This window comes from Schistocerca serialis, chromosome 1, assembly GCF_023864345.2.
Source record: "Schistocerca serialis cubense isolate TAMUIC-IGC-003099 chromosome 1, iqSchSeri2.2, whole genome shotgun sequence".
NCBI lineage: Eukaryota > Metazoa > Arthropoda > Insecta > Orthoptera > Acrididae > Schistocerca > Schistocerca serialis.
The window spans coordinates 293,198,967-293,211,377 of NC_064638.1; the positions used below are offsets into that span (position 1 = coordinate 293,198,967).

General features: G+C 39.0%; 1 protein-coding gene across 1 annotated transcript in view; it reads left to right on the forward strand.

Annotated features, from left to right (window-relative positions):
- Nucleotides 1-12,411, forward strand: part of LOC126468927 (calcineurin-binding protein cabin-1-like) — a 260,620-nt gene that overhangs the window by 165,302 nt on the left and 82,907 nt on the right. The window contains exons 20-21 of the mRNA XM_050096590.1: nt 2,597-2,742; nt 2,826-2,939. Coding sequence (XP_049952547.1) covers nt 2,597-2,742; nt 2,826-2,939 — 260 coding nt within the window. The remainder of the gene's footprint in view (nt 1-2,596; nt 2,743-2,825; nt 2,940-12,411) is intronic.

Genomic DNA, 12,411 nt, shown 5'->3' on the forward strand with positions numbered 1-12,411 from the left:
ACAGAAAAAGGGATAGTGCAGATGTGTTCATTCCAACTTCTGTTACTACACAATCACACTTGTTGCAAATGGAAGGAAAAATTCAAGTGAAACATTACAATAATGGAAATTTGTGATTGAAACAGCAAACAAAAACAAGAAAAATGCAACCACCCATCGCTGATGGGTAGATGAACGATGGGTGGCTTTTAGGCACGGACTAGCAAACTGCACTAGTTTCCTAGTAACAATAATCCCCCCCCCCCTTGCACTCCAACCAAACATAACTCTTGGAAAAAACATGTGACATTCAAGATTTGTAGATGTGAAAGTAGATTTTTTACTATGATAGCAATGCTTAGTTACTTTCACTTTTATGTGATCAGGCTCAGTGGACTGTATGCTGCTACAAGTTTCCTTCTCCATTGTCACTGACTGTTGCAGGTCTTCATGGAGGCCATCCCTCCACCTTTCCCTTGGTCTTCCTGGTGTCCTTCTGCCTGTGAGTAAGAAATCCAGGAGCTTCCTTGGCCACTTGTTGTCTTCCTTCTGACCTACATGACCAGCCCACTGTATTTGCTTGCATCTTATGATTCCTGTTACATTGGCATCTCAGTACAGTTCGTCTAACTCATGGTTGTCTGATCCTCCATTCACTGTCGTTTGCGTCCAACACCAGATGAATGATCTTCCACAATACTTATCTCTCAAATAAGAAAAGTTTATGAAAGTCCTACTTATGAGTACTCCATCCTGATGTTGTCGAATAGTCAGAAGTAGATAATCTGTATATATTTAAGATAATTCTCATTTATTGTTCTGTCTCAGTTGCACAATTTTTTGATTCGATACATGTTTTGATCACTCTGGATCATCTTCAGATCTAAAATAAAATAAAACTGAATATGTACCACCTAATATTTTACAATAGTAGAAAAGAAAATAATTGTACACAAATTTAGAATTTACCTAATTAATTGCATCAGCAATTTTTTTTGTGTTTTTGCAGGTGCAGTTGATCTTTTAAATAGATAGTCTTTGGAGGTAGAGAGTGGAAAGGGAGAGGGAAATGGAGTGATACTGACTGGAGGAGGGACAAGGAAGCAGAGGGGGGGGGGGGGGGGGGGTGATGGGGTGTCATGAGTTTAAAAAGAGAGGTCATGTCAAAATTCTAGACTGTATAATTATGTAAAACTTCTCAATGAACACTAATAGCGTAGAACAATGTGTTTGTAAAATGTAAGAGGTATAAAATAGTGTAATTACAAAATGTATCGAGGGAAGATTGAGAGCGGAGAAAGAAGGCAGAAAAGCTGTGTGTACAGTAAGCAACATTGCTCCAGGGTATGACACTGCGCATAGCCTCCAGCAATAGAGAATGACAAGGAGTACACATTTCCTATAATGTCTTTGCTTTGAAGTTAAGAATGATCAATGTGGTTCCAAAATGGAGAGTTAGTTAAAATGGTATACTATTCACACGACTATAGTAACACCCCATATACAATGTGGTTGCTGGCCTCCTCCTTATACAGATGTGAAAGTGGCTGTCATGTAAAAGGCATTCAGTTCATTGCTTCATTGCTGTACAAAGCAATGTTTCCACCTCATATCTGCTCTGAGAGTTAATCGTTTCCGGGATAGCAAAAGAGAGAGAGAGAGAGAGAGATCAAAAATGTAACAACATTACAATGCAGAGGGTTGGGAGCTCACTATAGTGTGGAACTTGACAATAACAAGATTAAGGAAGCACATGCTACAAATCCAAAACAAAAACAATACCTTATATGGCAATGCGTTGAGCTCCAGCAAGCCAAAGCTGTATCGTAGCAATATAAGGATAAGGCCAGCAACCTTAGAGCAACCACTGTTCCCCCACAGCACTCAAAATGTGGACTCATAGGTATCACAGACATGTAAGAAGACAATTATTCACGCATTAAATACTACCATAACTCGATTAATAATTTAAATGTATATTTGGGCAGGAAGAATCGTGTTTTTACATGCTTTTGATATTCAGCAGTGATCACTGAGGTGTGAAGATTAGAAGTGGATCAGGCTGAATGGTGTATTGCACTACATGCTACATTTGTAAAGTTAAATATATTATTTCAGTTAATTTTTTTCTTGTTACTTGCCGTATACCTGAATGTGTTAACAAGTAGCATTCTGAGAAAGTTATGTGGTACTCCATTTTGCCATTTTCTTACATACAATTTAATTAGCATATAAAATATCCTTATTCAAATCGTGGATCTTATAAATAAGCCTTTACATTGATCTGTGTAGTAACTTCGTACAAACTTATGAGACTTGCTTTTGGTTAATGACTTAAAATTGTTGTATATATAATTATCAATTATGCTGCCTAAAATTACTTTGCTGCAGTTGCTTATACAATGAACTTTTTAATACCCTAGTTGAAAGAAATATCTGTGGAGTGCTTGTAGTTTGTAATAGTGCTGATTTGTGCAGTCTGGCAGTCACTTGATTGTTATCTTATAAATTGCACTCTGTATCTTGCTATTTTCAGATTATATTATAGGTGTAAAAATATTTTGTGTAATATGCTGTTATAATGAAATTATTGTTGTGGTTTGAATGTTCTCTTCAGTTCTCTTGGTGGATCGAATGAGCCAATATATTGAGGGGCATCTGAAGGAAATACCATGCCCACCAAGTACTTATGTAAGACTTTCTCCGAAGATAGCAAGCATATATTATCTTCTTGGGGATTATTATTTCAAAAACAATGATTGGGTTTGTAATTTACTATTTGCTATAACTTCCTCTTATAAATGTATTCATGATCACTGTGTGCTCTAACTTTGTTATAATTTTAGCCTAAAGCAATTCGTCACTACCTGCTAGATGTCTGTGTTAACCCAATTCGTCTGGATTCTTGGGCTGGAATGGCACTGGCTCGTGGCAGTCAACTGGAAACAAGACTGAATTCTGTATGTACTTTTTATTTTGGTAACCTGTTGTTTGACAAACCATGTTAGATTACTCATATTGTTCATGTTTGTACTACATACATACTCATTCTAAAGACTAACAACTTCTCAATACAACCTCTCTTTTCTTCATTCTGAAAACTAATGACTTGTTAGTGCCGCATCTCTCTTCTGCCACTGGCTTTTGATTTCAGTTCCATGTAATTCTCATATCTTATACCTTCTCAATATTTTCCAAATACTTCACCCTATACTGTCCTGTTCTTTTCTTTCCTAGCACTTTCCCTTCAGGAATGTTAATGATGAATGTGTTCCATCTGATGACATGTCTAGTAAATTTTATTTTTCTCTGTTCAATTTTCTTTAATAATTTTCTCTTGTCATTTCCCGCAATATCCACATTTCAGTGCCTTCAAGCCAGTTTCTTTCCAATTTACATGGAGTCCAACTTTCACTTCCATTGAGCAGTGTACTCCTTACAAATGATTTTGCAAAGGAATTTTCTACAATCTGTATTCATATGTTTACTGACTTAAATGTTTTTCTTAGCCATAAATGCCTGTTTTACTGATGCAATCCTTCTCTTCACTTCCATCAGCTTCTCTTGTGCTTTGTGATTGTACGACCATGATAACAGGCTTGTTTCACCTGATCAATTCTGAAATCGTCAATTTGTATATTAGTTTTAATTTCTCCCTTGCTACCAGTATTTTTGTTTTTCATTTGTTCGCCTTCAATTTTCAGAGTTTATGAGTGTCTGATAGGACTTGCAGCGTTCTTTTTCTGAGTCAGCAACTATTTACATATTTATTTATTCTCCATAGACAAATGCAAGGATTTGTTTCGGATTGTGGATATATTTTACACTTTCTTTCATAAATTTGTGGGAAAAAATACAAACAATAAAGATAAAAAATTAAAGCTAGATTATTGGTACATATAAAAAGTGTTTGTACAAATGAAAGTATTTTAATCTGTGGAAAGAAATTCCTTAATACTATGAAATGCATTTATTGGTAAGAAACTCCTTCAAGGCCTTCTCAAAGCAGTTTCGACTTGAGCTTTTTAAATTTTTCACACATTGTTGTAAAATTTGATCTTCATGTAATAGGGCCTGTTGTCTGCGCTTTTTGTGTTATGTCTTTCCAGATGACAATCATAGTTTCTCCTAGTATTGTAAATGTGCATGTCCCTATTCAGACTATTGTACTGCTTTTACTTTAAAATTAGTTGTACAGTTTTATAAACATATGCTGATGGCAGTGTTAGTAGATTCTTAAAATTGGAAACCCCTTTGTAAGACTCTTTATAACTGAGCTTGCAGATGATCCTTACTGCCTTTCTTTACATGCTTGGTAGTAGCACACCCCCATACTTCAAATCCATATTTGATACAGTGTATCCTTTTTCTATTGGCTTTTATTCACTTTGTCTTTACCTTCATTACCTGAATAGTTTCCTCAATGAACACATTTAACAAATATGGAGATATGGAGGTTCCTTGTCCAACCCTTTTTTAGTCCTATTTTTCTTTTCATAGTTCTAAAGAGTAATTCCCAGTTAACATTGTCAAAATCTTTTTCTGGGCCAACAAAGTGAGATAAGTTCTTCTTTTCATACCCACCTTCACACCAGAAGCATACACAATGTCAAAATTGCATCTCTTATTCACATGCCTTCTCTAAATCCAAACTTTCCTTTTCCAGTATACTTATCTGCTTTTCCTTTTATTACTCTTAACTATAGTAATGAATATTTTACAGACCTTAGATAACATTGATATTATTCTATAATTGGTGCAGTCAACTGCCTTTCGTATTTTAGGTATGGTAATAATTCTGCATTGTGTCGAGTCTTCTGGCATGATTCCTCTTACATAGCCATCATTCATTACTCTGAGTAACTGGTCTCTCATGTTCTTCGGCAATTCTATAGGAATGTCAACAACACCGATTGCTTGCGTTCTTTGAGTCTCTGAAGGGCGTGTTCGGATTCATGTCTCATGATAGGAGGATCTTATGTTTCTTTTTCACACTCATTGATGTCTTCAATTAGATTATTTTCATTCTGGAATTCCATATCATAGCACACTTCTTTCATGTTTTCTGTCCCAACAAACACATCTCTCACCACTGTCTGTGACTGACATTCACTCTTTATTTTTAACTACTACAGATTTCATTCCAGGTTTGTACTAAAGGTATCTTATGTTCTTATAAATTTATAGACCTGTTTTATCTTTTTCCGATCTTCTTCTGCCACTTCAGCAATGCTTTTGGTCTATTTTTCTTTTTTCTTCTCTATGTTTGAGTGTGGTGTGACTTTTAATTTTTATGCAGTCATCTGCACTGTTTTTCTTCCTGAGCGTATTCCTCTCCTGAATTACGTTTAATATTTCTTCTGTCATCCAAGGTTTTCTGGGTTCCAGCTTCCTTTCTCCTAAAGCCTCATTTTTTGCTTCAGTTATTCTTATCTTGATATTGTTCCACTGTATTGGCACAACGGTACCATTAGCTATTTTATTGATTCTTTTTTCAAAAGACATCTTTATTGCTTAGCCTTTCACTCCTTCTACTCTCCATTTCTGTTTGTTAAATCTATTGGTTTGATCCCTCAAGTTTCCTCAGTGCAATTGATTAATAGTGTGTTTTGTCAAATTGTTGTTTCCATTTTACGCGCTATATTTAGACAACTGACTCAGTCATCTTGCTCAGGTGCAGTGAGTTGTACTGTTACGTCTACCAACTGCCAGGACACCAGCCAGTGTTTTTGGACTCCAGGCAATGAGTACACATAGCAGCAAAACTCACAGCACCTATGGAAGATGGCTGGGCTCGTCATCAACATACACTGCATAAAATGGAAACAGCAACTCAGCAGAACACCTGGAAGCACACTAATGTTAGATCTCATGGTTCTTTTAAATCTAATATTGCACTTGGCTAACACCTGTGTTTGATTTTTAGCTTTGTTATTTATAGGAAAACTAGAACTTACACGTTTCTGACAGACACTTTTCACCTTATGATTTGATGCAGGTGATTGTTAATTATAATAGATCTGGTTTATGTCAGTCTTTATTTTCTTTTTAGATGACTGCACTAATTCACAGTGTATGAAACTGATATGTAATTACTTCACAAATATTCAAAAACATTAAGAATTTTTACATAAATGTGTGACTAAATATCATTCTCTGTTAAAATAACATCCATTTTGATTCCACACTAGTTTGATATCATCTTGGACAGCATTATGGTATTTTGAGAATGTACCACAGCTTCACTATGTTATTTTATGGTTATATCCTGATTTGAATGCATAACGTAAATTGAAAAATCACTAAGGTCTGTGGTGTTTCTACATGTTTACTGTATTTTATTTCTGTGATGTGTAGGTGGCTTATGCCTCAGTGTGGAATGTTTCATGTAACATTGATTGTAAAGGTAATTTTAATTTTGCCATCCCTTTCTGTAGTGTCCTCATTGCCACTGTAGAGTCTTGTACAGTAAGGAAGCAAGGGAGAGGATGATGTTACGGGTGGCTGGTATCCTCTTTCTACAACATAAATGCACATGAGAATTAATACGGTTCTTTATTTACTTAACGTTAATAGAGTCCGTGTGTTGTGGTACAAGCTCATCAGTAATGGTCTTCTTGCAGACAATGTCGGCATTATTGCTATTACAAACTTCAGTCACAAATCTGGTCGTGATGCACTGTCGTAGCCTCAGTGAGTCGGTGAGAATGTACTGACAGATGCCAAACCAGAGTGTGAGTTAGTGAGACAGTCCAGTCAGTGGCGGTGGCCTAAATACATGCTGTCAAGAGGGCATTGACGGCGTGTTGCTTGTCGGTGTGTCTATGGCCCCTCTTGCGATAGGCGCGCTTGATCCAGCGCATGCTATCTATCTTTGTGCTGTGGCTTTGCCAACCAGTGTGCTGGCTACAGCTTACACCAGCACATCATCCCCCTTCCTCCCCACCCCTCCCCCCTTCCCCCCACCTCTCCCCCCACCCCCACCCCCGAAATGCTGTACCGTAGTTGTGTAGGGAAGATGCAAGTGACAACAGGGATGCTGGATGAAGAGATGAGCCGGGAGCCGTGACTGTGGAGGATGGCATACTCCTGACCATACCCTGTAATCTGGCTTGCGAGGAACAGAAACATCCTCCGGAAAACTGCTGCCAGGCCACACGTTCAGGACCGAGGGCATGTCCTGGGGTGATGAAGGTGACAGCAGGTCCATGTCCATTGGGCTAGCGAGTGGAGAAGGTGGGGGTGAGACCACATCGTCCATCCAATCAATCCTCCTGGGTTGCACTGGTGACACCAGCGGCAGCTGTGAAGGCCACGCTGACCCATGAGACCATGAATCTGGGGGAAGAAAAACAGCAGAATCACGGGGCAAATGATATGCACGAAGTTGGTTGTGATGACGACGCTGCAAACCATCGGGATGTGCAATCGAGTATATAAAAGAGCCAATGCATTCCTGGATCACACCTCTTTCCCAGTGCCCATGGTTGCCATAAACCAGGGATGGCCAAGAGCTTACACACGCGTACGAATCGCTCCCTTCTGATGTCACACGTCGCCCACTACCACACCAGCTGACTACGCGTGCATGCGCGGAACTACGAACAGGCCGCACGCGACAGTGCATTCGCGTAAGAACACCACCCTGCTAGCATGTGGCTTAGTTTCATATTACGACATTTGATAATATTAAGCTCTGTACAACACATCATGTTGAGCAATACTGGAGCCGGCCGGTGTGGCCGTGCGGTTCTAGGCACTTCAGTCCGGAACCGCGTGACCGCTACGGTCGCAGGTTCGAATCCTGCCTCGGGCATGGATGTGTGTGATGTCCTTAGGTTAGTTAGGTTTAAGTAGTTCTAGGTTCTAGGGGACTGATGACCACAGATGTTAAATCCCATAGTGCTCAGAGCCATTTGAACCATTTTTGAGCAATACTGAATCTTTGTTGGCTGTTCGTACACCTACAAAAAAATAACAATAACGCTGGGTTTGAAGCTGCATTACACCAACAATATCATGCTTCTCACATCGTCACTCGTAAAATTCTTCAGGGTGTATACAGCCCGTGACATCCGGGAGATCCGGGAAAAACCCGGGAATTTTTCATTGTTTTAGATTTCAGTTAAAGTTTTGTAGCTTTGACGTGTAAGATCTGATACACTGACAAAGAACTTTAGTCCACTACTGCTGAATAATACTGCAGCAATGAAACATAAATCAGAGAATAAAACCAAAATAAAAGTTTAGTTGCATAGAAAATGGGTAATTTACACAATGCACAGACCAGTTTGCCGACACCGAAAAGTGTCAAAGGCTTTAGGTTGAAGGTTATGCAGTACGTCTGTAACAACTAACGTGCATTCGATCTGCGTGACGTCACAATTGTTTACATTTCTAACAGATCACCAGAAAATATTACGAATAGTGGCTTGATATGCGTTACTTTCAAAGTAAATTTCCACGCAAGATGATTTATGTTACGTGTGAGAATGTGCAGTGAATTTCTTAAATCACAGGGCATTATAACTCTCATTCAAAACGTAACACTTTGAGGATCAGCCATTTGAAAAATGTCGGGCCCAGAAGATAAGTCATTTATGCCACTATTTCAAATTTTACCGGCACATTTGTATTTGATATGACTTCACGTGTAACACACACTAAAAAAAGACCGAGCTTCAAGTTAGTTTTCATATTTAATGTTGTTCTTTCACAGATAAAAAATTATGCAATCGATGGCAAAAAGTGTAAGTGACTTTCAAAAAAATGTGCATATTGTGTTACTGAGCAATGTCACAAGTCTCTTCATGCCAGAACACTTCGACTTTTCTACGCAACTGATAATCATTTTGGCACGATTTTAATTGCCAAATTAGAGCCTGTTGGTAGGCCTACGGACTTCCTATCATTGTAGGACTAATAACAGTGGATGCCAATAGACGATGCAATTCTCGTTCATACATACACATCTACTTACGAGTTAACCGTTGTAGAAACGCACTTCGCCGAGTTGAGCGAGCTCGGCCTACCTTCGTAACGTACGCACCGCGGACTGTCTTTCCCGTAGGCCTCGTGCTCTGAATAACTGCCGTCATTCGCTAGCGAGATCACGTGACATGAGCTATGACTGGCTGACAAAAGTGCATCGCTCAACGCAATCTTTATTTTAGAGTTTCGGAAGCTACCGTGCTGAAATTTGTGGAATTTGTGTATATACTTTCGCAATACGAAAATAAACTCTGTTTATATTGTCTCGTATCAAACTACTTTCCAAACGCATTGTTTTTCATGGATTTCGTTTCCTAAAGTGCTGGGACGTCCTCCGCCGGTATAAGACCTTTACGATTCAAAGGACTGATAGGTTTTACAGCTCTGAGGGAAAGTATACTATTACTTAACATGGATGTATTTTCACCCGCTTTATACGTAATTTCATCCGGGAGAAATTGTGTTTTTAATCGGGAAAAATCTGCGAATTTTTTTTTATTGGCCGCGTAGACACCCTGTTCTTACAACATTTAAGCTGAGATATAGAAACAGACTTGAAAGTAGTCTACAGCATGTAGTATGATGTGGAATAAGTGATTCGAACTACATGTGAAACAAGCAAATTTTAAATTCTGGAACTACTGTACAAAATTTGCAGTAACTACAATTCTCAACAAAACATATGACAAATACAACAAAATTATCACCATTAATTTATTTATTTTGGTTTCACTGTAGACATAATAAAGTACATATCCGGCACAAATTGACGGTACACGGACAAACGCAGACAGTTTCTCATATTGTCATCACTCAGATTGCCACGTAATTCTGATTTATTTAGTTTCATAATCGAAATAAACCTTTTGCACATGTATGTCGATCCAAACACTGATATAACTTCTGCAGCCTCATTGTGGAGATGGGGAAACTGTTCCCGAGGAAAACCTTCATAAAATTCCTGGACAGTTTGTACTTAAAAAAATTTGTCCTTTAAATGGGAATTACACTGCAGATCGATCAATTCCATTTGCAAATGCACTGGGGTACTTTCAACTGAAACGGCAAAGGGTCTAGAAAATAGTTCAAAAACAGATGTCAGACTGGCAGTGTCCTGAAAACGTGTAGAAAATTGTGCTTGTAGTTCCTCCAACACAGAAACGAATTTGTCAGAAGTTGCGTTCTCTCTGACTTAAGAGAGTGTAGGGCAATGGGCGGTATTCATTTTCATGAGTTGTTCCTTCCACAATGCGAGTTTCTTATTAAATGCATCCACTTTTTTCATCAGGTCAGAAATAAGATGATACCTTGCAAAGTCTTATTGAGAGCGTTCAAGTGTGCAGTCAGATCAACTAAAAAGGTGAGGTCTGCAATCCATTTTGGATCTTCTAATTTTGGCTCTGCCTTTCCTTATTCCTTCAGGAACTCAACAGTAGCGAGTCTTAAATTGAAAAATCTTTTGAGGCATGATCCTCGACTTAACCAACGTATTTCCCAGTGGTAAGTAACATCTCCATACTTTTCGTTCAGTTCCATGAGAAACTGTTGAAACTGACGGTGTACTAAGTCATGCGACGTTCAAAAAATTTACTATGGTGACTACCAACTTCATCACGTGCTTCAAATTTGCATACTTAGCACAAAGAGCTTCATGGTGTACAAAACAATGAATTCCGTACAAATCTTCTGTCGATCATCTTAGTTTTTTACACAACAATGCTGCAAGCCCATTTTGAGCACCTCGAATTGTTGGCGCTCCATCCGTGGTGACTGAAACTAACATTTTCCAATTCTGGCCAACGGCTTCAACTGCCTCTTCAACTGCTTATAGCAAGTCGGTACCCCTTGTTGTGTGTTTCATTGGTACTAAATCTAACAGTTCTTCCATCACGTGCAAATTTGTGTCGACTCCACCAACATAAATCGCTAGTTGTGCTGTGTCCGAAATGTCGGTCGACTCGTCCAAAGCAATCGAGAATGCAATAAACTTGCAGGCACTATCAATTAACTGCCTGTAGACATCTGCTACCATACCAGCTATGCGGCGAGCTATTGCCTGTCTCGAAAGACTAATTTCACTAAACTTCTTTACTTCCAGTAGCGTCAAGAGTTCCGCCGCCTCAACAATACACTCCTTGATGAAATCACCATCACTGAAAGGCTTATTCGATCTTGCAACTTTGAGCGCTATTTTGTAGCTTGCTCTTAAAGACAGGTCACTACGTTCGGTTGCAGGCTAAAAAAAGGAAAAAAAAAATTGAGTGAACTCTAAATTCGAATTCTAATGACAAATATGTACAAATTGAAACATCAGAAACACAAAGATTTGTAAGTGGTACTTGCGTTCGGTCTGTCTCGCTGCATAACACTACGTCTTCTTAATTCCGCCAACTTGTTTGATCTATCAACTGAACTAAACCATTAAGTTTTTTGTGTTTGGTGTTATAATGCCGTTCTATTGCAAATTTGCGGTGCCCGGCGAGTATGTGACTGCATAAGAGACATTGAGAATTTTCATTCTTCTCTTCGAAAAAATATTGCAATTCCCATTCAGCTCTGAAGGCTAGTGACCCGCCTCTTTGTGGGCGTGTGTTCCATTGCAGCAACCACTGTACAGTACTTATAAACTTCCTGCAAATCGCTAACAAATAGTGAGGAATAAACATGGCCGCCACTACGAATCAACTAATGCACCCTATGCCGGATGAAAAGATGTCGCATTGCAGAGCTAGTCTAATGTCGCGCCATGCCGAGCAGTGCCGCGAAAGACCGAGGAAAGCCGAGTAGTGGCAAGGCGGACCGAGCCCTGGACGGCACGCGTGCAGCAAATCTGTACACGTGTGCAGTTTGGCACGCAGTGGCCGTCCCTGCCATAAACACTGAAAACAACAAGATCGCGTGGTGCACAGCGATACTTGCAGACCATTGGTGGCGCTGGATGCTGCGGTAGATGTAACAAGTGTTGCAGCGTCTGATGGCGGTAGCTGTGCAGAAATTCCACCAGTGATGGTCTATCTTGTGGGCAGGAGCAACAGAAGGGGAGAAAGAATTGCAGTGCCTGTTCCTGTTTGTGGGTGGTGTGAAGCTTGGACATCTGTTGTTTAAAAGAGTGTATGAAGAAGAAAATTTAACTTCCGGTTTTCATAGGATGGCCTTCGGCTGTGTGTCTGAGCAGGACTTTGAGGTTTCTATTCTATTGAGGTCATAAACTCTTACCCTAACAGTGAAAACGAAATAAGAATTTTTAATTTATTTAAAAAAAAAAAAAATTTCACGAGCGATCTGGCGCGACCAATAACCACCACAATCAATAAATATAGAGATAAGAAAGTAAATTTTATGAACAACAACTATTTGTTTAGTTTTCTGATTTATTGTTCTCTTTCTGTATATTAGAGTTGTTGTTCATAAAATTTACTTTCTTATCTCTATATTTATTGA